Source organism: Chaetodon trifascialis, chromosome 8 (genome assembly GCF_039877785.1).
Source record: "Chaetodon trifascialis isolate fChaTrf1 chromosome 8, fChaTrf1.hap1, whole genome shotgun sequence".
Taxonomy (NCBI): domain Eukaryota; kingdom Metazoa; phylum Chordata; class Actinopteri; order Chaetodontiformes; family Chaetodontidae; genus Chaetodon; species Chaetodon trifascialis.
The window spans coordinates 8756932-8784514 of NC_092063.1; the positions used below are offsets into that span (position 1 = coordinate 8756932).

General features: G+C 45.5%; 1 protein-coding gene across 2 annotated transcripts; it reads right to left on the reverse strand.

The window, feature by feature from the left end:
• Window positions 1-200: 200 nt before the first annotated feature.
• On the reverse strand, window positions 201-22552 carry bmp7b (bone morphogenetic protein 7b). 2 transcript variants are annotated; one of them, XM_070968082.1, is made up of 8 exons: window positions 22493-22528; window positions 21880-22324; window positions 6282-6474; window positions 4601-4749; window positions 2867-3070; window positions 1681-1757; window positions 808-918; window positions 201-508 (listed from the first exon to the last, which is right to left on the reverse strand). In XM_070968082.1, exons 1-8 carry the CDS (start codon window positions 22502-22504, stop codon window positions 359-361), a joined length of 1341 nt encoding a protein of 446 aa, XP_070824183.1. In that variant the 5' UTR covers window positions 22505-22528; the 3' UTR covers window positions 201-358. The 2 variants fall into 2 exon arrangements, with proteins under 2 accessions (XP_070824183.1, XP_070824182.1); XM_070968081.1 differs by having other exon boundaries at window positions 21880-22552.
• Window positions 22553-27583: the final 5031 nt, after the last annotated feature.

Genomic DNA, 27583 nt, shown 5'->3' on the forward strand with positions numbered 1-27583 from the left:
TATACACAGTAGAAAGCACAAACGTGTGTGTGTGTGTGTGTGTGTGTGTGTGTGTGCTTGTGTGTGTGCGTAGCACTTGTAGCACAGGGTCTAACCTTGGCCACTTGGCGTCATGTCTACTTCAGGACATCCTTGAAAACATATTGGCGCTCCACAGTTGGAGCTCTGAGATGTGTGTGTGTCCTAGATTTCCTCATTCTCAGCTTTTTCAACAGCAAGACGAAGCCCTCTATGTGTGTGTGTGTGTGTGTGTGTGTGTGTGTGTGTGTGTGTGTGTGTGTGTGTGTGTGCATACTGCATGTGTGTGTGTGTGTGCATACTGCATGTGTGTGTGTCTCTGTGTGAAGATGCTGACAGTCTAGTGGCAGCCACAAGCTCTGACCACCATGTTGCGGTATTTCTTGAGGATGACGTTGGAGCTGTCATCAAAGTAGAGCACTGAGATGGCGTGGAGCTGTGTGGGGGCGCAACAAGGCTTGGGAACCGTCTCCGGGTTAATAAAATGAACCTGGGAAGAGCGGGCGGAGGGGGGTTCAAATGTTAAATTCATCATTACGGCGTGAATGGATATTGACAAACGGTTGTATCGTACAGGATCATGCACTGGAAAAAGAACTGTGGTGGGAGAAGAAGTCTTAAAAGTGTTGCCTCTGTCTGACAGTTTACTCTAAAATACAATCTGCAAGCATTTTGGATCATTAAACACACTACTTCCAACAGCGGCTGCATTGTCTTGACAGCTGATGAGATAATTAGACTCTTAACATGACTGCTGGGTTTTTGTTCCCTGCTTTCATGGTTACTCACAAGGGTTTGCACAATGGCGTGGTTTGTGGCGTTCATGTAGGAGTTCAGCGGGAAGGCACACTCTCCCTCGCAATAGTACGCTGCATATCCCTCCGGAGCGATGATCCAGTCCTGAGAGGGAGAAAATTTAGGTTGGAGAGCTGGGAAAAATAGTACAGTGTGCTGAAAATGCAGGTTTGAGAGTATATAGAGTATATACAAGTGTGTGAGTATATGCAGCAGTGTGAGGTGTGTGTGCAGAATTTGAGATGGATCTGGCCTACATATGGCTGCGTATGCGTAGATGTGAGTATGATTTGCTGCTGCAAACTTTGGCTAAATATTAGCTCCTGTTAGCAGCACTTGAGCCAGATTGGGGCCACTGGGGGGCCACGGAAACCTGGGACAACTGCAGCCCCAACACCCCCCATCGTCACCCCTAAAAATGTGCCGAACCAGCAGTAGAAAACCCAAATATATTCAACCTAGGCACTGAGAAGCGGGACTTAATTTTTTCAGCCCTGAGTAGTGTCTGCAGGTCTCCCTCTTAGATCCACACAGTCTGATCCTGCTAATCAAAGGGTCGGGCAGCCTGCATGTAGCTTGAAAGGCACAGAATCTTAAACCTATTGCTTCAGTGTGCATCTTGTGTGGAAGCTGAACAGTGAGAGGACACAGTTCAGAGAGATTTCAGTGAGTACATTGAGCTGAAACTGTGCGGTGGACTTGCCCCCCCCGTGGAAATTACACCCTTAGGCTTAAGTATTACGTGGGCTGATTCTAGCGTGTCATTTATCAGGATTCTGGGATAAGACCAGCAACCGGGAGTGTCTGGGTTAGGCTTCTGTTGGGCCAAGCAGTCCTGGCTACCTGGGAGAGGAATGCTTTCCGTACCTGCCACCCCAAGTCTCTGAAGCTGACGTAGAGCTCATGCTTCTTACACGCCTGCTTCTGATCAGTGCTGCTGTTTTCTGAGGAAGAGGACAGACAGACAGAGAAAGACAAAGAAAGATTATACTCCAATACACACGCTATTATCCCATTCAGCTACAAGAGTAACTGTTTACTGCAGGCAGGCCCCAATTAGGCCGAGATGATAAAGAACAGACCTAAACACAGCCAGTATCCTCATACAAAACATTAACATTTAAACAATGGCAGAAGGAAATCACCTCCAGATACAGCAGCAGTTTGGTAATTGTTTCAAATGAATGGGCCACCCTGCTTAGAGGTCACTCTGCTGGGCTTTGAGTTTCCACTGGATGAAACAGATGTGCACACAGTGTAGACTCGCCTCTCTTTATTTATTCTCTCTCTTTTCTCTTCGCTCATTTCAACATTTCTTTTCCTCTTCACCCCTTCTGTGTGTGAAAAAAAGAACTGTCTGTTTTCTATCTAATGGCATCTCTCTCTCTCTTCTTCTGGTGATTTCTGGGGCTCTGTGGTACATTAGTTCCTGAGAGTGGTTAACATTGGAAATGATCATGAGCAACTGGTTCTCATCATCCAGTTAAAGACCACTGCTATCCAAAGTTCCAAACAGGCCCATTTGGCCCATGTGTTGTGGCCCCGGTTGCCCCACAGCACACCGCAGATGTGTTCTGCCATAAAAGCCTGCGCTGCCTTACCTCCATGCAGGGAACTTGGCCCCAACTGCTCTGTAATGCTTGTGTAAATAAACAAAGACAGCAGAGGGATATTTGAAGCTCAGGCATTACAGTCTAATGTTTCAGCGCTTCACATAAACACAGTCCTCTCACACCTCTAAAACAAAGGCCCTGAGTATGCATCGCATGTTTTGTCGTGCAAGAATCACAGCGGTTCTAATGGCATGCTTTTGTTGGTTCTGGATACATTTTAGATTCGCGGATGCTTGCGAGACTTTGCATGTCACTGAGTGTTCACGAGTGCGTTGGGCCTCGCGCTGTAAAAATGTAGAGAATTCTCTCACGGGTCGAGCAGCCATCCCATGGATCCCTCACATGGCGAATAAAAGCCAGATTAAAACAGATGTCGGCTCAGCACAACAGCATACATCAGCACTGACTGTATATCCAACACATACACTCTGCGTGTTTACCTGCAACATTGGCCACTCTGAGCGCCTCTTGGCTCTTTGCCCCTTTGGAACGGTTGGGGTTACGCTGTTTGGCCCCCCCTGGAGCTGAGCGGATGCTTCGCAGGTGCACCTCAGTGGCTTTGAAGAAGGCCACCATGAAGGGCTGTTTGTTCTGAGGCCCACTGCGACCAATCAGCCCTGCCACACGAGGGTTGATACTCTCTCCTGTAGGGGGCGACAGAGAGAACGGTACAACAGGTGTCATAGAAATGTAGAGTTTATTCATGCAGGGCGACGTATTAAGAGAAAGGGAATGCTTTTGAAATCAAATAAACGTGTGCGTTCCTCTCTTTGCTGACAGATTCAACGAGGCCGCGTTCAGTTTCACGAATGCGATTTTCCTCTGTGAATTCCTTTCCCTTTTTCTCATCCATTCTGAACCTCTGAAATGTCAAGAACAAACGTAGCACTGAACATCAAAGCCTCTCTACTTGTGTTTTTGTGCTCATAATGTGTGGGTGTGTTTATGCTTGCACACGCATGTGCACTCCAGCAGCGTCTATCTAGTTCTCACACAAGAATGTGTGTCTGATCAACGTCTGGTGGTAAATCAAGGCTTCTGGTCCCCGCCGGCGACGGTACGTCCCGTGCGCCTGTCTGTACATGCTCACCCATAACCCTTCATACCCGATCCAACACGCACGCACGGACGCAGCCTCTCCAGCACTCCACTCCCATAACATGAAAGCAATACAGTGTCTGCTTTCCTCAGCTAACATGTAACATCCTGCCATCCCGCGAGAGATAATGTTCTCAAACGCGCTCTTGTACTTCACACTGTTTGTGCATAAAGTTTTCCACTGACTAACATTCAAGCCTCGTGATGGCAAACTCCCGCTGAGATGTTATCTTTATGATAACGCGGCGTATTTTCTGCATGCCTTCTAATGATGCTGAGGGTATGACGGATGAAGACAGGGATGAATGACTGATGATGAACGATGGGAAGCGGGGTTTGATTTATCTTTGCTGCAAACACACAAAGAATGACTCAGCAGACCTTTAAGAGCACAGCCATCATGCAGGCTTATATTATAGTGCGGACCGTCATTTGTTTGCTTGTTAGACATCCGGCATTATCAACTCCACATTACAGTGCTACATAGAGTTAATTTGGGTCTGTTTGAAGACTGTGTTTATATGATGGTTGTGAGGTATTACAACACACTTTTTCATGGCTTCTGTATGGTTTACCTCAAGGAACGAGGCCACAAATTACATTTGCTTCTGTTATGCAAGTAAGTTTTCATAAAACAAGTCAAAGTCGAGTATAAATGCGATCAGCTACACAAATCTAGCATTACCTTTTACACTTTATTTCGGATTTTTTGCACCTAAAATCTAGTTTGAGCTCGATCGGCTTCAAATACATTTTAAGTTTGACCTTTTGGAAATTGCTGGTAACTACTGAAATTAAACAAGCTACTTTAATTCACACTTATAATTAAGATAGCTACCACTATGTGCACCTGTACAATCTAAAGCACAGGTGTGCAACAACCCTGCAATAATTAATATCTCTTCGAAGCTTATAATTTTTGTTTACACTGTGAGAGGGGTGCTGAGTCATCTCTATCAGCGTTTCTCTGCATCTTTGTGTGTTTTTATGTATTTTCTTCACCTTCAGCCGCCTGTCTTCGTGCAGTACACGCATCACACAACTAAGATGGACACACTGGTCTAAGTGACGCTCACCATTTGTGCTCTCCAGGGCTAGCTGAAGACCCAGGTTCCTGCCAGGGTTCAGGACCCAGTGGTTACTGGTGGCTGTCACGTCAAACACCAGCCAGCCCTCCTCTGCTGCCCAGATCACCCGTGAGTCCAGCAGGAACAGGTCTGACTCCCTGGAGGACACAAAAGACAATAAACGCTCACACTTAGAGTCAGAGATGAACATCAACAGGGACTGTGTGCACAATTAGACAGGTCGAAACCATGTGACAGGGTGTAAACTTAACTGACCGAAGCTCAAAGCAAAGTAATGGAGTGGAGAGAAGGAGTGTGACGAAGTGAAACAGACAGAGAGAGAGATGGAACAAGAAAGAGAGTGAGGGAGAGAGGTGGGGAGGAAGGGAGGGCTCCAGATGGTGAGGCCCAGGGGAACACTTCATTTTCTTAATTGACAATAATGGCTTTATAAACGACCGGTCCTTTCACACACTACACACAGTCCATCACTGGCTGGAATTTTGTGGGAGAGCCAGAAAGCCAAAGAGAGAGAGAGGGAGAGAAAAAAGCACAGCTGTGAGAGAGGGAAAAACTGTGTGAAAAGTAGCGAGTGAAATAGTGCATGTCCGAGTCAGTCCTATTGTCCAAGGCTGAACTCAGGATTTTCTACTCTTTCACCATCAGAGACTAAAATCCCTTGTTCTTCATGCGGCCATTCATGTATCCTGACCTATTTTCTGACTGGGCAGATAGTGTGTCACAGAGCTCTGCTTCATTCATGTACCCAGGCCCGTCTCTGGCAAAGGAATAAATGACTGTGTTGTTCCCTCTGGACAACAGAAACCTTTAGGAGGGGTCGAGGAGAGCAGGACATGGGCCATTCCCGAGTTACATACACCTTCTGGACGGCCAAGATTAGCCACATGGAGAAGGTGGGGCTAAGACCTGTTCTGATAAGCTTCCAGATAAGGACCGCGGTATCTGCTGTTTTTCATTATTGATGAGAATGTTGATTTTTGGAACAAATAAATTAACAATCCAGCCTATAAAATGTAAGGAAATAACAATAAAAGACACAAAATCCCAGATTCCAAGGTCATAAATTAGAAACATCTGTCCAAAACCCCAAAATACTCAATTAACAATGGGCCGCCTTAACAAAGACAGCTAAATGGAAGTCAGCCATCAGTAATTTTCAGAATTTACATCTGTGCTTTTCCTGTAACAAGCCAAATGTTTGCTGTGAGAAGTTCCTATGATACAAAACAGAGAAAAGTCACAATTCCTCACATTTAAGAAAATGGAACCAGTGGATTTCTTTTTCATGAACAACTTTAAGATTGAAAGTCTACGCTCGCGGCTCTGTGAGGCTGTAAGATAAGATAAACTTTATTGATCCCACGCCAGGGAAATTTACAGACAGCAAGAATAAAAAGGAGATGTAGAAATTAAACAATTAGAGAATAAAAGAAGGATATAAAAATCAGACTATATGTATGAACATCCATCCATCCATTCATTTTCTATACCGCCTATCCCTTTCGGGGTTGCGGGGGGGCTGGAGCCTATCCCAGCTGTCAATGGGCGAGAGGCGGTTCAGGCTGATGGGGATATATTAGCTTTTCAGGTAATTGGTTATGAACCAAAGAACTGGGCGTGTCAGCGTACCAAACTCCATTGCACAAACACAGCATATACCCCTGCTCACCTATCAGTGTGTTCCTCCAGCACCTGGTAGAGGCTGATGCGGAAGGTCTCATTATCGTAACGTTCGTGGATGAAGTCTTTGTATATCCGAAACTCAGCAGCGGTCACCGCCTCACCCTCTGGGATCCGTGATAGGTCGAATCTGAACTCTCGGTGGTGCCGCCGCACTGGTAGGAATTCCTTATCATGTTCCACTACAAAGAAAAGAAGAAGGAAAAAACATGAAAATGAAATAAAATGGATCAGCGAACAGACTCTTTTGCATCCCCTATTTATCTGCAGGGATACGATACAATACAATGTGTGCAGGGAGGCGCACAGGGATGATGTGGCTTCCTATGAAACAAGCAGAGCTGTACCCTACAAATAAACAAAACACTGCCTCTGTTTGCAAAAGAGGATTAAAACAAATGCCTTTTCCTCCAAGATTTTCATCTATTCTTCCTCCGCCGTCCATCAGCCTCGGCTGTTAGCGAGGAGCTGACGCAGCTTGTCAGACTCTGGGTTAGTCCCAGATTAAAAACACCTATAGATATTCAGTACACATGTTAGCTTATGATTAAAACATTTATGAGTTCTAGCAATAGCGCTGCATCTGGTGTACACTGAGCCTGTGATAGAGAGATGCAGGCAGACTCTGACAGCTTTATGAGTCCCTTTCTACTCCTTCTCTTCCTCTCGGAGCCCCAGAGAGTCATCCAGTCTGCCCTTCATCTGGTTTTCATGAGTTGGTTCTCCATGTTTGGTGTACCCCATCCTCATCCCCTCCTCTCTCTCTCATCCCCTCATCCCAGCTTTCCAACCCCCAACATGTGGCCCTCCTGACCCCGCTCCTCTAATGTCCCAGCAGGATACCCAGGGGTCAGCGCCTTGTCTCTCATCATCTCCTGGCTCTCCCTCCACCTCCCTCTTCAGCAACTGTCAGACAGACCCCCCACACCTACATGCATTCACACATTTACACACAGATACATAAAAACACACAAACACATTAAATGATTTCTACGCTTGCATCATCTGGTGACTCTGGTGGAATTTTTTTTCAGTCCTGCCCCCCTTCTGTATACTGTTGTTTAGTGCTGAAACAATGAATTTATTGATAGATTAATACACCAAAAATTAATGTTTGGTTCAGAGTTCATCAATTTCTTTCCGAGGAAAAATAAATTATAGCAAATTCTAATATTGCAAACTGAATAGCTTATGGATTAGACCCCAAAATGTATGTATCGAAAGGATTAACTGATTAACTTTGAGTCTGTGAGGCTGCATGGTGGTGCTTGAAGTTAAATGCTAATGTCAGCATGCTAACACTGGCATTTAACAGCTATACCATTTGATAACATGCTAACATTTGCTAATTGGCACAAAACATGACGTAAAGCTGAGACTGATGGGAATGTTGTTAGATTTGGAGGAATTTGGTCATAAATCAAAGTACTGGACAAATTTGAGTTTTGGCCTGATGATGAAGCTAAATGAGGGAAAATATTATAGTTATTGATCTTGAGGGAGTAATTACATTCCCAATAGCTGTAATAATAATAATAATAATAATAATAATAATAATAATAATAATAATAATAATAATAATAATAATAATAATAATAATAATAATAAACTTTATATGTATAGCACCTTTCAAACAGGATTTGCAGCTCAAAGTGCTTTGCAGCAATGAACTAGAGGAAAAGTCGGGGGATCCTGTCATCCTCCAGAGACCATTAACATATGTACAGAATTTCCTAGCAATCCATCCAATAATAGTCAAGATATTTCAGTTTGGGCCAAAGTGATGTACTTACTGACTGACTGAGACCTCCATAGAGCCGTGCCACCAGGGTGGCTAAAAATAAATAACAACAGATCAATGAATAATGAAAATAATGGTTTACACTCCGAATACAGTTAAATATCGACCACATGCTCCTGCAGGGCTGAGTCACAGCTGGGTGACAGAGGAGAACCCCCTCCAGCAGCCCCCTCCCTCAGCAGCCATCCATTAACCGTCTATTGCTACTCAACAATTTTTATCAGAGTCGACCGCCTCTGAACTCTGCACAACTTTTGGCAGGAGAAAAAGTCCCAGGATGTTTGCCAAGCTATCATCGCGCTGGACACACACAAATGTCAAAATTGATAAGAATTTTGATGACAGCACACTGTACTTGTTCCATACCAGCTGTCAGTAATATAAGTGTGCAATGATGGAAATGTTTTGCATGTTTCACTACACAGCGTGGTGTCATTTCTTTCACTGCACACCTGCCTCTTTGTCTTCCTCGACCCTGTTTCCCCTCTTCCCTCATACGCATTTTTCCCCGTGGACTCTCTCCTCTGCATGCCCTTTCATTTATGTCTCTATTAAACCCAGTTGCTGAAGGACATTATACAAAGGCAGCACTGTGAGATGATTGGCCAGAGCAGGAGTAAAGAAAGGATCTAATTACTCTTCAATGAGGGACAGCTCTGCTCTCTGTTGGCGATTACATGGCTCTGCTTTACGCTCCCAGCATTGTCTTCCATCTGTTATGGTCGCACATTGGACTAGTTTAAAAAGCTGTTTGACTTTCCCAAAAACAATGCAGCTCAAGGTTGTGTGAACTTCTCTGCCTTCCAGCATCACTCCCAACGACAGCCCGACTTCTTCATGATCTCTTTTTATTCCACCAGCCCACTCTCTGTGCACACTTGTGCCAGTCCTGCACAGTGAACCACTCCATCAATCAACATGAGAGTGCTGACAATGCATACGTTCTACTGCTGAAAAAGTCTCCAGCTCATGGGAGTCATCAGCACTCACTCACACACTACTACACACTGTATACTAGCCCAACGGCTCCCGACCGTTTTCCTTGAGACCCCTTAAAACAAAGCCGGCATGGCCCGTCCTCTCAGCTTATGGCCTTGCGCGTCAGCTGTGAAGAATTCAACCCAAGTGTTTTTTCCAGACTTTACACCTAAACAGGTAAAAGTGTCCAACATCAAATAGAGAATCAGAAAAAATAAACACAGTCATAGTGTGGCGATGGCATGATTGATTGATTCACAGCAAATTCTACTTGGTGGGGTGAGTCATTGTGGAGAAGGATTGTTGATATTGGCATCTCTCCTTCCTCACAACCTGATTACACGTTAGCATGCCAGGTCCGCCATCCCCCTCGCTCCCACTCCATCTCCCCCTCCCCCGTCCCCCCGTCCTGCGCACGAGCACGAACGCCACCTGCTGCTGATTGGCTGGAAGAGTGTCATGTCGCTCGGTCCAAGCCACTTTGTTTGTTTCCCATTAACCGAGCCAGGGCTGTGTATAAAAAACAGGGTTTTTTTAGGGGCACACGCAGAGCAGACAGCTAGCGGACAGTGACAACAACAACCTTCCTCCAGAATGACTCACCTGACCTTAAAACTAACAAAAAGTCTTATTTTGTTTGACGAGAGTAGAACACAGTTCATTGTACAGAACACCAGTTATTTTCTAAATAACTTTCATATATTTACTGCAGTTGCCATACATATTAAAATCAGACTAACGTTCTTACTCATTTCATAATATTGATTTCAACCATATTGCTCAGAATTACTACAAACACACGTCAACAATAGGACAATACTTGATGTTTTTGGTACCCTTTCACACGTTTTCCTTTATACCTCTCTGCTCCAGGGGCCTGCTTATTCTTCAACAACACCAGGGACCTCTCCCTCCTCCTATAACCCAGTGCAGGTGCACTCCCTCTGGAGGGACAGCCAGACCTGCTGTTTAGCCTCCGGAGCAGCCGCCCGCCCCTTCACTGTAAAAGCTCTTTATCATCGCTTGTGAGAACAGCTGGATGCTGCTGTGAAACTCCCACACTAACTATTTCTCTCGCATCGCTTTCCATTTCCACGCTTCAATGCATGAATTTCGTCTGTGCTGTCTCAGAGAGGATGAGAGCAGCCGACAGAGTGTCGCGTTGGCCTCTGCCGTGATTCTGCTTTGTCTCTCGGCTTCTTTCTCTTCTCTTACAGGCCGTTACAGCGGCATGGCAGTCATTAGATGAGGGGAAGAGGCACAGTCAAAGCCAAGCGGGTGCATTTATGACTTCCTCTGGGAGGAAGTAAGTAGCCATCGCCCCACCTGTGTCGCAAACACACATACACCACAAACATGGCGAACACACCCTCTCATGCCACATGAGCCCTTCATTCAGAGTAGCCGGCATCTGGATCGGTTGCTGCTCCTCGCACACGCACAGGCACAGGCGAGCACACACACGCGCGTGCACACACGCACACAAACAACTATCACAAAGTATTTCCTGTGCAGCGAGCGGTCTTGTGCGTCACAGCACGGTAACACAATCATTATGGGTTCCTGTAATCCATAATTAGAGATGCAACAACGCACACATGCAAAGAGACAAACACACACACAAGCATACACACATACACAGTGAGCTGCTTTTATCATTTGGCCTGACATCTGATTTGCTTTTTATACAAACTGCTGATGATGCACAGTTATCCCACATCCTTTGACTTGTGCAGGCCACACACGTGCGCAGCAGCACACATCAGAGATGTCAGGATAGTGATGACTTCTGCATCCTCCAAACCGTCATTGCACCTGGCAGCCAGAGAGTTACTACCGTATGAACACTTTGTTAGCATCTTTCAAGATTTATGCCTCCCCACGGGGCTTATGGCTTCCTTATCATGTTCTCCTTGACTGCGCGTCTGTGCCTGCTAACAGTCACAACCTCAGATACTTTTTCTGGAAAAATAATCAGTAATTAGTGATTTGCGGTTCACTACTGTACAACTTTAGTATAAATAGGAAGTTTTTTCCAAATCCATCATAACATTTCTCTTCCTTGTCTATAGGAAAGCTTTGACTGTCTTTAAAAGATGAGATTTCTCTGGCCAAAATCTATCCAGTCCCACACTTCTAGACTGGTGTCATGTCCCTTCATTACCATGAACATGGGCACTGTAGTTTATTGAGTCGATCCCATACGCTCTACACTGTCCTGCTGCTGTAAACACTCGCTAGTGCACCAAATCTGCAGCTGAAAATAGTTCCTAAGAAGTACACTATTTACTCCTGTTTGAGTAACATTTGCTTCAAACTTAAGTTCTCAGTTGTTTTAGGATTTTTTTTTTTAATTGCTTCATATATTTTATGACCAATTTTTAAGTATTTTTCATCTTCAGTCGCAGCAAATGGCCTTGAAGCTGAGAGCCAAAGACAAGCTGGGGAAATCACAGACTCAAAGACAGACCAACGCACAGATTGTTTTGTTTTTAGCATGGGATCTGTAGACAATAACAAAAATGACAGAATATAATTATCGTTTAAGATTTCTCTCTTCTTGAATGTCCTTCTCTTCCCTTTTCCCTCTCCTCTCCCTCCTCTCCCTCCTCCCCCCCTCTCCTGCCGGGCCTGTAGACCTAAGACACTTCTCCGACACCTCAGGCTCCGGAGCAGCGGCGGACAAATCTGACGGCTCGCATTAGCCCAAGTGTCTGTTCGCCACCCTCACACCCCTCAATCCCGCCTTGCACACTTCCGCTGCGCTGCGGGGGGTGGGGGGGATCTCACCCCTGGCACCACTCTCACTTCTCTCCACCGCCAGCTTAAGCTCCTTCCCCTCCCGTCCCTCCTTCAGTTCTCTTGAGACGACTGTGCCACCATTATCTGCACCTCGTTCTGCATCCCCTGTAGAGCCCATTAACTTTAACAGCACACCTGAACCCAAAACCAGGAACCAGGACAGCAAGCAGTCAATCAAGAGCTGAGCCGTACCGTGCAGTGGAAACACGGATACAGAGTCACGCATTTGATTGATGCACCATAATGATCTGTCTCTTCGTTTTTTTCTGTTGCTCCTACTCCAACAATGTTTCAAGTGCAGCACTCGGAACAAGTCAGTCATAGTTTCCGTACGCTAAAAGGAGAGAGAGGAAGAAAAACGAGTGCAAGGAAGGGGCAGATTGCTCAAGATGTTTATCCTATGAAGAGTAAAGAGGGTTTGATCTCTTGGGTACCGGGTGACTACCCACAGTAGGGCGATTACCACGTTAGGAAACATCCTGCCCGCTGGCGAGTGCTGATGACATCATGCCTGTGTGATGTATTTGTGCTGCTGTAGGGCCTGACAGCACAGGCTCCCTGGGAAAGGGTCAGCAGAGTTTCATGCTATAACTTACTCACACTTAACGATCATTAACTCACCGCAGTGTGTGCATGTGTGTGTGTGCGCGTGTGCACACGATCTCGTTTTTCCTTGCAGCCTGCGTGCAAGTAGGGGCAATAACCGCAGGAAGAAGAGTCTTTACATTTAAGACTTGTGGTCAAACCAAACCTTTCTCAGTTTTCGAGCCTGAAGTCAATCGAGAGGTCTCATATTCTACTCATGGCAGCTTTGTTGACCTCTCTGTCTCCCTCTCACTGAGGCCATCAAACATGCTTGCCCTCTGCACCCGTGAACTGTATTGCTGGGTTCCACCTCATGCTTCGCTGGGCATCATGGACCAGAGATTTATACTGGATATGCAGCAGCCTGGAACTCGCAGGAATGTATCTGACTGTAAAGCCTCTCTGCCCTTTGCAGAGTCCCTGCACAGCAGCTGTGTTTAAGAGTGGGTTCATCCAAACTGCAGTCAGTTTATCAAACTTTTTACATAACTCACTGGTTTAAATTATTTTAAAGATTAATGCATAATTATGGGTGCGGCCACTTTGAGTGACAGCTAGGTTTCAGCAACCGGGCTTCATTTGGCCCACCTCAGCTCCACCCGTTCTCCTCCTTTTTGTGAATTTTTGGATTAGCAGGGAGTTTGGTGGAGTCACGCGCTGCCAAGATGGCAACGGCCAGTCACTGTCATTGAGCTTCACAATGGCTCGTAGGAAACCTGAAGATGAGGCCCTGGTTGTCCGTGTATGAACAGAACTGTGGAGTATTTCTTCAATGAAAGAAGAGCAAAGAGGAGCACTGAAGGCTTTTCTCAATGGAAAAGATGTTTCACTTGTCTCTTGACTGAATTTGGAAAGTGTTTGATTTACCAGCTGGCTCCGCTGCTAGCACTCTCCAACTACGTCATATGGTTTGTTGATCTGATTGGTTGACGTTAGCCCATGACAGACGGTGATAGACAGATTGTTCATCCAATCATCTGCCAAGTAGTTTTTGAAAGTGCCTGCCCTTTTCCAAACCGTTTCCAAGGACGGCCTCTCAGACGGATCTGTGTAACAAACCATCTGGCAGGTCAGGTTAGGTGACTAATAGAGTCTGCTTCGGTTGTTTGATAAATCGATGAATTGCAGCCCTTCACCAGATCACATTAGGAGCTGATCAAACTCTATGTATCTGAGAATCCTTGAATCAGACTAAATTATGTGATGTATCAAACAGCGTGATGTGTTTGAGTTAATTAGCCTTACTAATGTTGGAATGTGACTATTGCAAACGTGCACATTGTGATGTCGATGCTGAAACAATATATTGAGCAGCCCTCGTAACAAAATCCCCCTTTCAGCACCTCTAAAGCAAACTTAACACAGTACATTTTGTTAAATCTGTGCCAGAGTCGAAGTGTAAAACATGAAAATTCGCATGGCCTTATTTGCCAAACTATTTCCTGGATGCTAGCAGTTGCCAGGCAACCAGTGCAGACTCCAGCTAGTTACTGCCCCCAGGCAACCCCTCATAACATCGCCCCCCATAACGCCCCTAAACCCTCTAAACTGTTGTTTGTACACTTTGGTTATGAATTAAACAAATTAAATATAACATGTTGAGTTTTAGTTTTAGTTAGATTAACAGAATAACAGTCAATTTATGGGTTTTTTTGTGCTCAGCTAAGTAAACTGGCTGTACGTTGATATTTCATGGACACATATTACAGTGGTATAAATTTTCTTATCTAACTCCATGTCAATCTCTGAGACAATAGAGGTGGATGGAATTTTGTTTGTGGGGTTCACAGCATTAGAAATGACAAAACTTCATAACGTCTCTTCAAACAATCAGTCTTACTCGAGGTAATACACACTCTCAAGTATAATTTCTTCCATATAATTATTGGTGAGTTTGAAAGTATATAATTGTATATATCTATTCTTTTATGTTTACAATTACAATCTTTTATGTTTGTCTTCATAATTTGGATGAACCTCTCCTTTACTGTGAGCCAAAGTGCGAATCTGAAGAACCCACACTACAGTGAGTGCTGGACAAATTGAGTCATCTCGAATATTGGAACTTAGACATCATCATGTTCCCTCAGAGACAGAGTCTATTAGTGAAAGGCCGTGGCGAGAACAAAGCAACCACATCCTAAATGTTCGGCGTTCATTGTTCTGTGGTGTGATATAATGTGTTGAGGGACAGGGATGAAGGGGTGTGGAGAGATGTGTGTCAAGCAGTGAGACATCTCTCTGTGTTAATACCACTGGAGCCATCTGCACTTCCTCTTAACTGCAGGATAAAACAAGTCAGAGACGTGGAACCACAGCCATTCAGTTTCCCCCACTCACGCTTCCCCTCATCCCCTTGCTTTTATGTTCTTTAATTTTGTGGCCGCAGGGGCCACACCCTCGTCGACCAGCCAAGCCGCCTCTTATTATAGACCTCAGGAAAATTCACATACAATACGCACATTGGCACAAAGAGACGCACAGATGTGTCTACACGGTGTCTACATAAAACTTTTTATAATTTCCTCCTGCGTCCCAGAGCGGCATCTTAGGCGCACATGACGGGCACATTGGCACCATGATTTTATCAGCTTGTTGTTTATTTTGTTTAATTGCAGCCCACTGCTTTTTTAAAATAAACAAAATAGCTGCGGAGGAAACACGGGGGAAACACAGCTGCACGCTCGCCTAAATAAATAGAAATGTGCCACATAGAGTTCATATTCCATGCTGCAGAATTTCGTCACATATCATAAAAACACTTGCGTGGAGTTGTTGCTCGGCTTTTACGAGCTTTGATTTGGCTGCTGGAACCTGGTGAGGAATCTGGCCAGTATTACGGGCTTCCGCTAACGCAATCTTCCGCTAGGAGAACTAACACACAGTGCAGCTGGTGACTGGGCAGGGTAGGTGGCTCTAAAATAGTGTTTTATTATGCACAAACACATATAACTGCCCTAACACGAATGCTGCAAAGCACATTATGTTCCCACAAGAAAAAGGAATAAAGCAAGAAATGCTTCCATTCGTGATCTCCTCTCTCGTTCTCGTGCCTTGCCTTTTCCTTTCCTCTCCTGTCTCCTTTCCTTCTCCTCTCACCTCCTTCCCCCTCTCCCCTCCGGCCTGTCAGTGCCCCAGTACCAAGCAAAGAGTGCTGTATTTGTTTTTGCAGAAGCGGAGCTGTTGGTCCCAGGATCTCTGGCTGTGCTCTGGCCCACATCTGCTCTCTGGGCTTCGCTGCTTGGTACCCACCATCATAGAAGTGCAGGGGAGTCTTATGTGCTGCTGACCGCTGATAAGGCAAGGCCAAAGTAACCAGGATGAAAGAGAAGTGGCTAAACTGGTGGAAATATAGTTCAATCTGTTATCATTCATTCTGCACTTTTCGCAATCTCACAGATCACATGAAGGTATGTTGTTAAGGTATTATTCCTCTTTCTATGTTCATGCTGCGATCACATATCGTCTATGGGGCAAATTCACCACTACATTGGAGCTACTTTTAGAGCAACAGAATGTAGAAAAGGGAGAAAGCCAGGGCATGAGAGTGAAATTATTAGAAAAACTAAAGTGAGCCCAGCATTCCTGGCAGTAAAGGAGCGCCGTCGATCACTGAAGCAAAGTTAGAACGCCCGCTGCTTAGTACATCTGGGCCTTTTGACCACTCGCCACATTGTCAAGTCCCACCCGCAGAGTGTTTCATCATTTCTCCCAGCAAGTGCCTCAGCCTGGCCAACAGCACAGAGCCTCTGCTATGTACATCCAGATGTCATTCTGGACTCCTGGGTTCAACAGGTGAATTTGAGAGATAATAAATGAAAAAAGCATGATTTTCCTGGACCTCTGCGGCTGTGGACTTTGTGAGCCTGCCTGAAGCTTATGAGAGGAGAGATTCTCTGTCTCTGTATTTATTTAGACACCAGACCTCGTCATGATACATCAAATTGCGGAGAACGCTGAGAGAAATTACCTGACAGGAAGGCAGCGCTATCTGTACCAACTGTTACATTCCTCTGCTTCTGCTCACTCCCTGTCCAGCAGAAGGCAATAAAGCATGCACTCAATAACACTAATTAGCTCCAGAAACATTCCTTTTGGGCAAAAAAAAAAAAAAAAAAAGTGCACGTTTCTCTCCACATACGAATGCTTGTGCTTTTAGTCCACTGGGAGTGTATACAGAAGTGATTGCATAAATTTACGGGAGGGAGAAAAGCGTACTAACTGTGTCAAGGACAGGCTGCACACACAGAGGAATGACTGGCCTTCAGCACATACTTGTGTTTTAATTTTCTGGCCCTGGTGATGAGAAGCCTCCTCCAACACATTTGGGGAAGCAGCTTCCGGTGTGAGACGGAGAGACCGGCACAGACAAATTCATCAAATTACAAAAACCGAACGATGGAGCTGTGTGTGTTTATGACAAGGAGAAGGGGTGAGAAATGAAGTAGAGAGAAAGGGAAAGATGTGGTTTGGGTTCAGAGAAAGTGTGTGTATGTGTGTGTGTGTGTGTGTGTGTGTGTATGTGAGAGAGGTGGGGAGTGGAAAAACACACACAAGAACTTGAGAAAGTGTTGACATGTTTTATGTCTGGAAGCACGGGAGGTTTAAACCCCTGGAGGTGAGGACCAGAGCAGGAGGTTGGAGACTAAACACCACACAACACCACTGGGACTATATGATAACTAACTAATTAAAACTAGGAGGCCAGTGCTGATAATCAATACTGCTGGTTCAGGAGGGTAGGGAGGGAAATTTGGTATCAGATGGTCCTGCATGTGGGACAGATTGGAGACAGGGCCAGACATGATGGTGGAGGTCGAGATGAGGGGACTTGTTGGACTCTGAAAAGATAAAGTTTCTCCGCACAGCTGCTTTGGCCTGCAGACAGAGGGAAACATCTGTATTAACCTCAGCACCATGGGCAGCCCACTGTGGAGAGGAATGCAAGGAGCAATAAAGAGAAGGGCGGGGAGAGAGCGAGCGGGGCGATATGAGTATGTTCTTTCAAAAAAAAAAAGAGAAACATTGGAGATATTCATTTGACATTACAAGCGCGGACCTCTCCGCTGCTCTGCTATCAGCTATAAAACTAGACCTGCGTGCCTCTGGCGTGACTGTAGAGTGAGTGTGTGTGAGCTGAAAGCCGAAGCCTCTAATAAATCCAAACTAATTTAACAGTTAGACATTTCTTCCTCTCTCTGCTCTCCATTACCTCCCTATTAACACGTTCTACAAAGCAGAGAAAAATGGCAGATACTGTGTGGCAGCTCCGATGGGAGCAGACAGAGTGCCATGAATGGTGGGGGGGCCAGGTGGTGCCCTGTCAGGTCGCCAAGGTAACGCAGAGGATAATTACCTGCTAGCGCGCTGACGCACACTACCAAGCCTGTGTGATACGTCTCAGATCACAGCCTCAACTCACTATTTAAATTTAGGCAAAGCTTCAACATGAAGCAATACGACTAAAACTGATTGGCAACATCACGGCTTGAACTGGGTGAGGTCACGACTGTCCACATGTTGCGCATGGCTGAGATGAGATGATGAGAGAAAGACAGCAGTGGGGCTCTGTTTACTGCTTTTCAGCTCTGTTTAGTGAAATCTATCGCATCTGGTGCAGATTAACAGCAGCAGAGCACTGAGCAATTAAATGCACCCTGGTAGCGCATTTTTGTCTTCATATTTGTTCACTTTTTACTTTAAAACAGGACCCCCCTCTGAGTTTTTAGACATAGAGGCTGACTTACAGCAGCTACTGGGAAAGCTCCAGAATGTACATCTACACAGAACACAGAGACGTAAAGGGAAGTAAAATATGAACTGAACCCGAATATGAGTAGTATATTGTAGTATAAGTATAATACAAGTCTGATGATATTCTGTATCATTGTTTGAAATTAAACTAGGAGATAATAATATATATAACATACATCGTTTAACTCAGAACAATAAGATAATAAGACCATATCATCACAATATTAATCTGCTGAACGTGGATGAACCACTGTATTGAATTACAGGCTAGCGATGATGTACAAGCATGCAAACATGGATTGAGGAGCTGCCTCTTTTCCTCACACTGGCCTAAGGCTACATTAATCCAGACAGGACTCCATGACAACAGAGAAAATAAGGAAGCTGTGACTAACCTACCTCATGATAACATTTTACAGTAAACTCAAACCTCCCTCCCACACAAACACAGGTAATGAGCTCGCTACTGTTTCAGTCATCCAGGATGCAAATAGCAGACGTCCAAGTCACAGCCCTTTCCTGTGGTCTGGGAGGAGTAAATGGGCATTTAAGTTTGGCCATTGTGAGTGCCTGCGCGTGTGCCTGGATGGCTGCGTACGAGCGGCCTGTGTGAGAGTTTAACATGAACTGAACTGAACCGTAGCTCTGCACAGGCCAAAAGAAGCGGCCAAAAGGCCTGGAAGCTGTGGTCTGTTAAGGAGGAAATGCCTTAATTCATGGTGGCTGGGGCTAATGCTCCTAGAGACCACTGGAAGTACATTAAATAACAAAATTACATGAAGGATGTGTGTGTGTGTGTGTGTGTGTGTGTGTGTGTGTGTGGTATATGTGTGTGTGGACACATAGCTAGATGCAATTTTTCTAAATGTTGGCAAGTAATACATTAAAATGCACCTTTTATTTTATTTGCCTTCTTTTCTGCTGCCACCTTGACAGACATGTGCATGCTAGCTTTATATCATGGCACACACCCAGCGCCTGGGTGACCTGTGTTTTTCGTGCAGCGGAGTACATTCTGAATGTATGCTGTAAGACATTTACACAGCTGGGCTTTTAAACTGAAGTGACTCAGTCAGAGGACGTCCCTGGCCTGGGGTCTGTCCCAAAGCCTGCACCCGCCCCAGCTGGCTGCACTGGAGTCTGCAACACTCACACATGCTGACAACAAAGTGTATCAGCTCCCCTGAGTGGCGATCAGGAAGAAAGAGGAAGAGTTAGTCAAATGTTTTTTTTAATATTAAGGCATCGGGCGGCTTAGGAGTATGTTCTGTGACTTGGATGGGTGCTTTGCCTTGTATCACTGTGGCTCTATGGTGCACCCATAGTGAAATCAGATACATTCATGTCATAGTATTTTGCCTTAAATAAAAATACAAACCAGTGCATGAAAGCAAGGCCTCTCAGGAAGCAGAAACCAGTGTGTACAGTCTGACTAATGTACCTTGGCACGGTAGTTATGGAGACACGCAGAGTTTTGAGGGACAGTTTTTAAATAAAAGCCACACTCATTTTGCTCTCAGACAACCTAAATAAGAAAACAAACCCACAACGAGCAAATGTGGAGAGGAAGGAATTTGGAGAGGAAATAGTCAATCCATTTGATATCCATCACTTACTTCTCTGTGTCCTTCCCTCTCTCACATGAAGGGTAATGATAATAATCTGCTGTTTTGAATCAAGCCGCCTGGACACACATTTGATGTTATTACGTGAGACTCAGAGAGGACAATGAAACCCTACTGACAGATGCAACACGTGGCAGACAGCGCACACAATGCAATGACAAATGCCCACTTTATATCCAGATGAGCGACACATACGGAAACACTGATCATGTGCCACGAGGAAGACTCAACCTGGGCAGACGCCATCAGTAATTACATTAGCCACAAGGCTTCATGAAGGCTGTGTGACTTTCTTTCCATGATCCTCTGATATATTGAATAAAAATGTTCTCTCTAGCTGATGTGACCCATCTTTGTTTAGATTTCCTGTCTGCTTTAAGCATCACCCTTGCAGAAGAAATGGAGCGAGTCCCGACCATCTCTCGTCTTTCTTTCTCTCTCTCTCTCCCAAAAGCTCCCTTCTTTCTTGTCGGCTTACTGTAGCCTCGGCCTTCGACTTTGCGAGGCCCTTGACTTTGCGAGTCTCTGTGGTCAAATCCATCTGTGTCACAGCCTGTCGAAAATAGTCACAATGCAGCAGCTCCCACAGTAATTACACAGTGCAGTGGAGGAACCAGTGTCACCTCCCTCTCTCTTGCCAAGACGCTCCAACAATGATCTTTCCAGGATTGAATGTAAACTTCCAACTCCTTGCACAATTTCACTGAAAGTCTGGCGGCTTGAAAACATTGCCTGCTCAGAATTGCATTTACCGGTTTTGCCCGTCCTGTGCCAAATCATGGTGAAAGGTTAGCACACTAAAACAATACACACCCACTCATCTGGAACGTAAGTGGGGTAGCTGCTGTGACTGCATAATTTGCTGTACAAATTGAATGATAGTGATCTGTTTATCTAGCCACAAATCTGACACCGCCTGCTAATGTTGTGACTATTTGTACTTAACAACCTCTGACTGTTGCTGACAGCAATAAAGCAGTCCAAGACTGTTTGATTTCAGTAAACATTGTGATTAGATAAGCACAGCGGACCAGGCCAGGCAACATTTAACAACTGAGAGCTAAACAAAACTATTCTGCTTGAGTGAAGTGCATCCTGCAACATAATGACTCACTGAGTGATCAACTGAATCTAAGTTCTGGCTTTATTTTGCTGTCTGAGTGTCTGTCTCCTGATAAGACTGAAGGGAGGACCCAGTGCACTTTGAGCCCAGTCTGCTGTTGACTTACTCATTCTTTAGATAACATATGGTTGACATATTAGCTGTTGGCTGGTCCATCAGCTCCTCAGCTCCAGCACCTGAACATTAGCTGGTTGCACAGCTGTTTAACGGAGAGGGTCCCTGGAATGTGACACTCCTGGTATTAGCTGCAAAACTGCACCTAGTTCTATGTAAACATGGTCATTGCGCTGGCATCCTGCATGTGCATGCAGGTGTAACATCGGAAACATGCATGTGCTGCTCCTTGAGTAGGGAGCAGTCAAAGGAGACTGTCACCTTTGTCTCGCAGATATTCTTTGAAATACTCACGATGGGTCCTAAAAAACAACAGTGAGATGCAAAAAATACTTTTCATTCAAATTCTGATCAGAAACTGCAAACTAAAATGTGTGAAAACAGTGCGTGTGTGTCGTGAACAAAATCATTTATGTTTCTCTTTAATGGAGCTAAAATGTCTCTATGGCTGTAAAATTACGCACCTAACTAGACCCTATGCTGATTTGTATTACTGACTTATTATTATTATTATTATTACTACTACTACTACTACTACTACCTTTATTTAACCAGGAAATCCCATAACTAACTAACTAACTAACTAACTAACTAACTAACTAACGTATTGCTATTAAAGTTTTAAGCTTGAGAGACTCAGGAGTGACTGAGTCGTGGTGGACAATAGTGACTTTAGTGGCCTCAATCTTTGCCATCATTGCAACATGTCCCTGTGGCTTGTTTTGCTGTATTGAACTCTTTTAAAGCTGTAGTCTGTTTTCAACAGTTTTAGATCATACAAGTGGTGAGAAAATAAAGAGCGTACCTAAATTGACAAAGCTCATGACCATGTCTGCATCGTTCAAGAAGTTGTTGTCTTGCAGGCTGGCTATCGGGGGGCCCTGGGTGGTGAAGACGGGCTTGTAGGGGTAGGAGTATCTGTCCTCGTCCCCCTCAGTGGACATCGCGTTGTACAAGTCCAACATAAACATCGGGGCAGCGTTGTGCTTTCCGTGCAGGTGGGGTCGCGGCCGGTGCGGCAGCCCCAGGATCGACAGGATCTCCCGCTGCATCTCTCTGCGCTCCTGGCTCTTCAGCCGACGGTGGATGAAACTGGAATGGAACTCGTTGTCCAGAGTAAAGTTCGTAAAAGTTGTATCCGCCAGGACGCAGTAGCTCCAAACCAAGAGCAAAGCGGGTGCACGTCTATCCAAAATCGGTGCCATGGTACTCGCCGTGCGTAATTGCGCCCAGTTCTGTTCGCTGAAACTCTGGAAAATGGATATTGAACTTTTAGCAACAGCCAGCCAGCCTGTGTTCAATATCCAAAGTCAAGTACGGTCCCTCATGTTGAGGGAAGTGCTCCCAAATGAAACATCAACTTAACTTCAAAGTCCTTTTATTGATTGCGTTTCGGGGCAGATTGTGATCGCGCGGACCTCTGTCCTCATCCACAACCTGCGGCCAACAGCTACCTAAATGTGCTGCAGCCTCTAAGTGCAGAGTGGAGACTGCAAGCGGACACGAACAAGTTCTGAGGAGGCGCTGTGTGCTGGGAGGAGCAGGAGAGAGAGAGAGAGAGAGAGAGAGAGAGAGAGAGAGAGAGAGAGAGAGAGAGAGAGAGAGAGAGAGAGAGAGAGAGAGAGAGAGAGAGAGAGAGAGAGAGAGAGAGAGAGAGAGAGAGTATGTTGTGGTTTTCTAATGGAGATAGAGCGAAGTTGGCCTTTGTTAACAGTTGGAGAAGAAGGGCTTGAGGCTACATGTGCAAATACAAAACGGATTAGGACGGGATTTGTATCATGATGCTTCAGTTTATGATAAAGCACATTTCGTCATTCCTTTCCCACAATTCCTAGTGCGTGTGAGCTTGTGTGGATTCAATAATGACAGGCATGCAGACAGTGACAATAGGCCTTCCAGTGTTAAGGTGCTTATGGAAAATAACAGACTTCATATCAGAGAGTAATTATTTGCCTGTGTGGGTGAATGCTTCAGTGCTGGGGTGAGGCTGCAGCATGCAGTTGTTATGCTGCCACTGTAATACTCAGTGATCTGCAGGTGCACTCTCTGAATACCTTGGCTCTCGTGGTTGTGAGACTTTTGATCAGTTGCCTTTTGATGTCGAAGAGACGGTATTACGGCCTCACAACTGCTATTTCATGCTGCATTTTTGAAGATATCCAAGCTTTCTATCCCCACTGCTGGAGCAGGAAGTTTGTGACAAAGGCAGCAGTGCACAGACAGAGCACAGACTGCGAAGGAGGGGTGCAGATGTTTGGCAGCTGTTTCATCCCTCCATCTGCCCCCCTGGCCCCAGCACCTCTTAAACACCACACTTTAATGGAACGCTCCTGACCCTCTTGTGCGCTCTGCTCTCGCTGACACAGGCGCAGAGATTTCAGACGGCCCTTGCGCCACGAACGAGCACTTTTTCTAGACAAGACCTCCTAAAACCTTTTCGCAGTGCGGAGAGTGGAGTTTTAAAGGCTCTGTAGTTGAGATGTTTTAGGGCTACAGCTTGCCAGGTGATTTTTATGACAATAAAATTAGACTTCAATGGCACAGCAAGAGAGGCTGCCAGACGGCTTAAGCTATGATTGCAAACAGAGGAAGGGAGGAAAGGAGGCAGAGCGTGTCTTGGGGTCTTCTACACTTAGCTCACCTTCCTGCCCATTTAATGTGGTTGTTCTTGTCTTCAAAGGAGTTCCACTCCTCTTTTTCCAAAGACAATTCAACATGGCTTAAAGCTTGAAAGCTTGCATAGCCTGCCACTACTCATTCTGTATATCTAATCCTCTATTTGCTTTTAAATGGCCTTTCAGTAGTAGCCTGTTACATATAAACATTTCTATCCGGTGCCTCAGATAGAATCAGCTAATGGCCGCAGGTGTTTACATTACAGCAGTTTCCGACAGGGGACTTGAAAGGGCCTTGGTTCCAGTTCTAACTATACATCTTCCTCTCTTTCTGTCGCTCACTTTCTTTTCCCTCTCTCTCATTGTCTTACACTCATTCCCTTACTGTAAGGTTGGGGAGGTCAAACACCCCGGTGCTCCTCCAGCAACCCCCCAGCCCTTGGCTCAGTTTGTGCCCAGAGAGGGGCTGACAATCCTGGGCAGGACAATAGGAACAGACCCCCCTTTGTTTGGGCCTCCATGGGACTGATGACAGTCACAGTAAACAGTGGGCACAGGCTGAGGCCAGGCTGGGTGAGCTGCACTGAGGGGCCTTTGACAAGGAAAACTAAAGCAGAAAAGCCGAACAAACAGTGTTTGAATCTTCCGCCAACGACACACACGGAAAAATATCGATCAAAGTATTTTAAACTAAACTCAATATCTTGTCTAAAATGTACACAACCACTTAGATATTTCAACAACCATTGATACACAGTGTCAAGATTTGTACCATTACATTTCAGACACTTAAGTAGAAAATAAAACACACCGATAATGCCTGCCTGGCCAATGATGAGTGTGAACAAGCTTTTGCCAACAGGGCCAGTATACCTGAGGACAGCTGTGCATCCCTGACTATGAAAGGATCATTACGGCTTACAAAAGGTGAGATCTTTACATATTACATATTCTAAATGTCATTTACAGCACTCAAAATCCAGCATTTGGCCTGGAGCATTATGAGTGCAAACACACATTTCTCCCACTATTATCTAAGACAGTCTGCGCAAATACACACCTCCACAAGTTGGAGCATGATACTAAGCTCCAAAAAAGACCACACAGCAGCGCAGTGAAACATCCCTGGAAAGTCTCTCACACCCCAACACACACACAAACACTCTTTTCATCTCCACTTAATATTGTTCTCTCTTTCTCTTCCTTTTTTATCTCTGGTAAGACTTGGTGCTTTTTCCATCTGCCCGGTTATCTCTATTTAGGAGCTCAAAGCATGCGGTCAGAGGTCAGATTAATATTTATTTCATGTGTTGCCTTGGAGAGCAGCAGGCAGCCATCCTTTGAAGGCCTGTGTATGAGGGGAGGCGTATGAGGTTCGGTGGAGGGGGGTCTGATCAAGCAGACCCACAGAAGATACAGTAAAACTTTTTCCGGGGTAAACTGACCCTCAAATGAAGCAGTGTGGGGTCGGGGTGCGAGGACAGGAGAGGGTGGAGGCATATTTTTTTCCTCTCGCCGCCCTCCCCGCCTGCCTGTCCTGTTCGCCCTTGTCTACGTTTTTGGCGTTACCCCACTGTGTGCGCTGCACAAAGCCAGCGGCCTGTTAAAACAGCCTAACCAGGTGGAGCTGAGCTATTGCAAATGTTCCCCTTCTGGTGTCTCACACTTCCAGGGGCCTCATGAACATATGAGACACAGCTGTGAGACAAGCAGGAGAAAGAGAGGGGGTGGGAATATGAAACAGCTTTAAAATACTTCACTTTACATCCCATTTAGGTTTTGATTTTGATAGCATTTTTAGAAATCTGGATCCAATATTGAATTACATATGGAATCCAAATGCCTTGTCATCTGTGCAAAACAAAACTACAAATCTTCAAATGTATTTACTTTTTCAAGTTGCAATCACAATTTTGCCCATTTCTGCGGAGAAACACATGATTATCTTATCTGAAACACGGCACCTTGCAATCTTCACTGCTATCACTCTGTACCTACTTTCGCCTGTATCCTTTATCCGTCTGTCTGCAGCCGATATGGCACCTGGAAACACCAGAGTAGCTTGGATCTGATTCATAGCTCTCAGCAGCCCAGCCAGACCCATCAGTTATAGCTGGTGTCACTGGCAGTCAGAGATACCGTTTTAGTTAAGCTTTTGATAATGCCTGGCTTAGTAGAGCTTATCCATTGCAGGATGTTATCACTCAGGCACTCTGTCACTCGTGTCATCGGCACAGAGTCCGGGCTTGACACTGAGCTGGTCTCTTCACCCAGCCGCATGCTTATCAGCATCCATTACTGAGGTGTGAGGGCCTGATAAAGGTCTACCCAGTTCCATGCAGCTCTAGACAGAGGTCCCATTTAGATTGTTGTCTATGCAGTGAGAGGCCTTGCCCCTTTGACTCTTGCTCTCATCACTCCATAAGACTGTGTTGGCGTGTCAATCAGAGAGGACCCTGGGTGATCAGTCAGCTCCTCTTTAGGGGATGCTGGTCTGAGGAGCCATTAGAGAGGAGGCGGCATAGCCAGACTGGCCCAGGCCAAGAGCTGATGAGAAACAGAGGAGCGAGAGAGCCTGAGGTGGAAAATGGGGGGGCAGAGGAGCAGGAGGTGGATGTGCTGAACTATGTGGATTGTGAGGGGAGGGCAGCTCTGTTTTCTATTTGTGAGGATTAGGCTGACAGATCTGTATTTAGTTTCTTTGGGCCTCTAGCTGCAGCTAATCCCCCTCACCTGCAGCGAGTGCCCCCGCTCTTTTTCCTCTGACCCTGCAGCCCCCTACTTCCCCCATGTTCCCCCCTCCTGCCCAGCACAAACACTCATCCCGAGACAAGCACATGACTCGTTGCACTCTGTCTCCTCAGGTTAGGGCCTCACACTCGACACAAATCTCTCCCGGGCCAAAGGAACAGCAGGGGTCTCAGCCTTTCTGGAACAGAAGAAAAAGGACCCCCACAACCTGTGGTCTCCCTCATGTTAAGATTTTTTCAGCTTGGGTGAGGGGTTGCCCCTCATCACTTAGAGATAGCAATTACTCAGAAATTAAGAGCCATTACTACGGAAGCAGCTTGTCACAGCCACTCAGGGGAAAGGGGGACCTTTGGTAAAGCTGCACATTAGGAAATATTCAGGGTCAGGTCAGGGGCACAGACCTCTTCTCTTTAGATCCTGGCTCCCACACACTCTGACCAGGCCTTCACACTGTGAAAGAAAGACCGCAGTGCCTCCACAAACACACACAGCATGCCTGCCAGCAGTTCTTGAAGGTGGGGACTCGGGATGACCTAATAGTTTCAGAATCTAAGCACATTCCTCTGTTTAAACAATAAAGTGACATGACTTCAAGATGATGCAACAAATAGACTGAAACGCATTTTGAATGGTTGTTGATGAAGTAATGTGGGATTTCCTCAGGGCGTTGTACTTATTTCATGTTGTTTTAATGTTTGGAGCTTAAAACAGCTGTAATTAGTCAATAATTGTCTGATACAGGGAACTGAACTGCCAAAACATTTATAGCCTCTTGTGCCCTAAATCATACGTTGGCCATCGTTATCGTTACACTCAATCATCATCAGAATTATATTTAAAAATCACATCCAAATGGCTGACAGACACAATATAAATTTTGTTTCTCTGGGTCTCTTACCACAACACACAATCCTACTGAATCCACCACACACACACACACACACACACACACACACACACACACACACACACACACACACACACACACACACACACATACAGTAGACACACCTTTGGACAAGTAGCAGCAAGCTCACATAAAGGGTCTCATTACCGAGTGCCACAGAGAGTGCTAATAGGGATTTTTCTAAACACCACCAGCATAGGCCTACTACCTTACAGCAATGAGGTGCTAACTGGCCC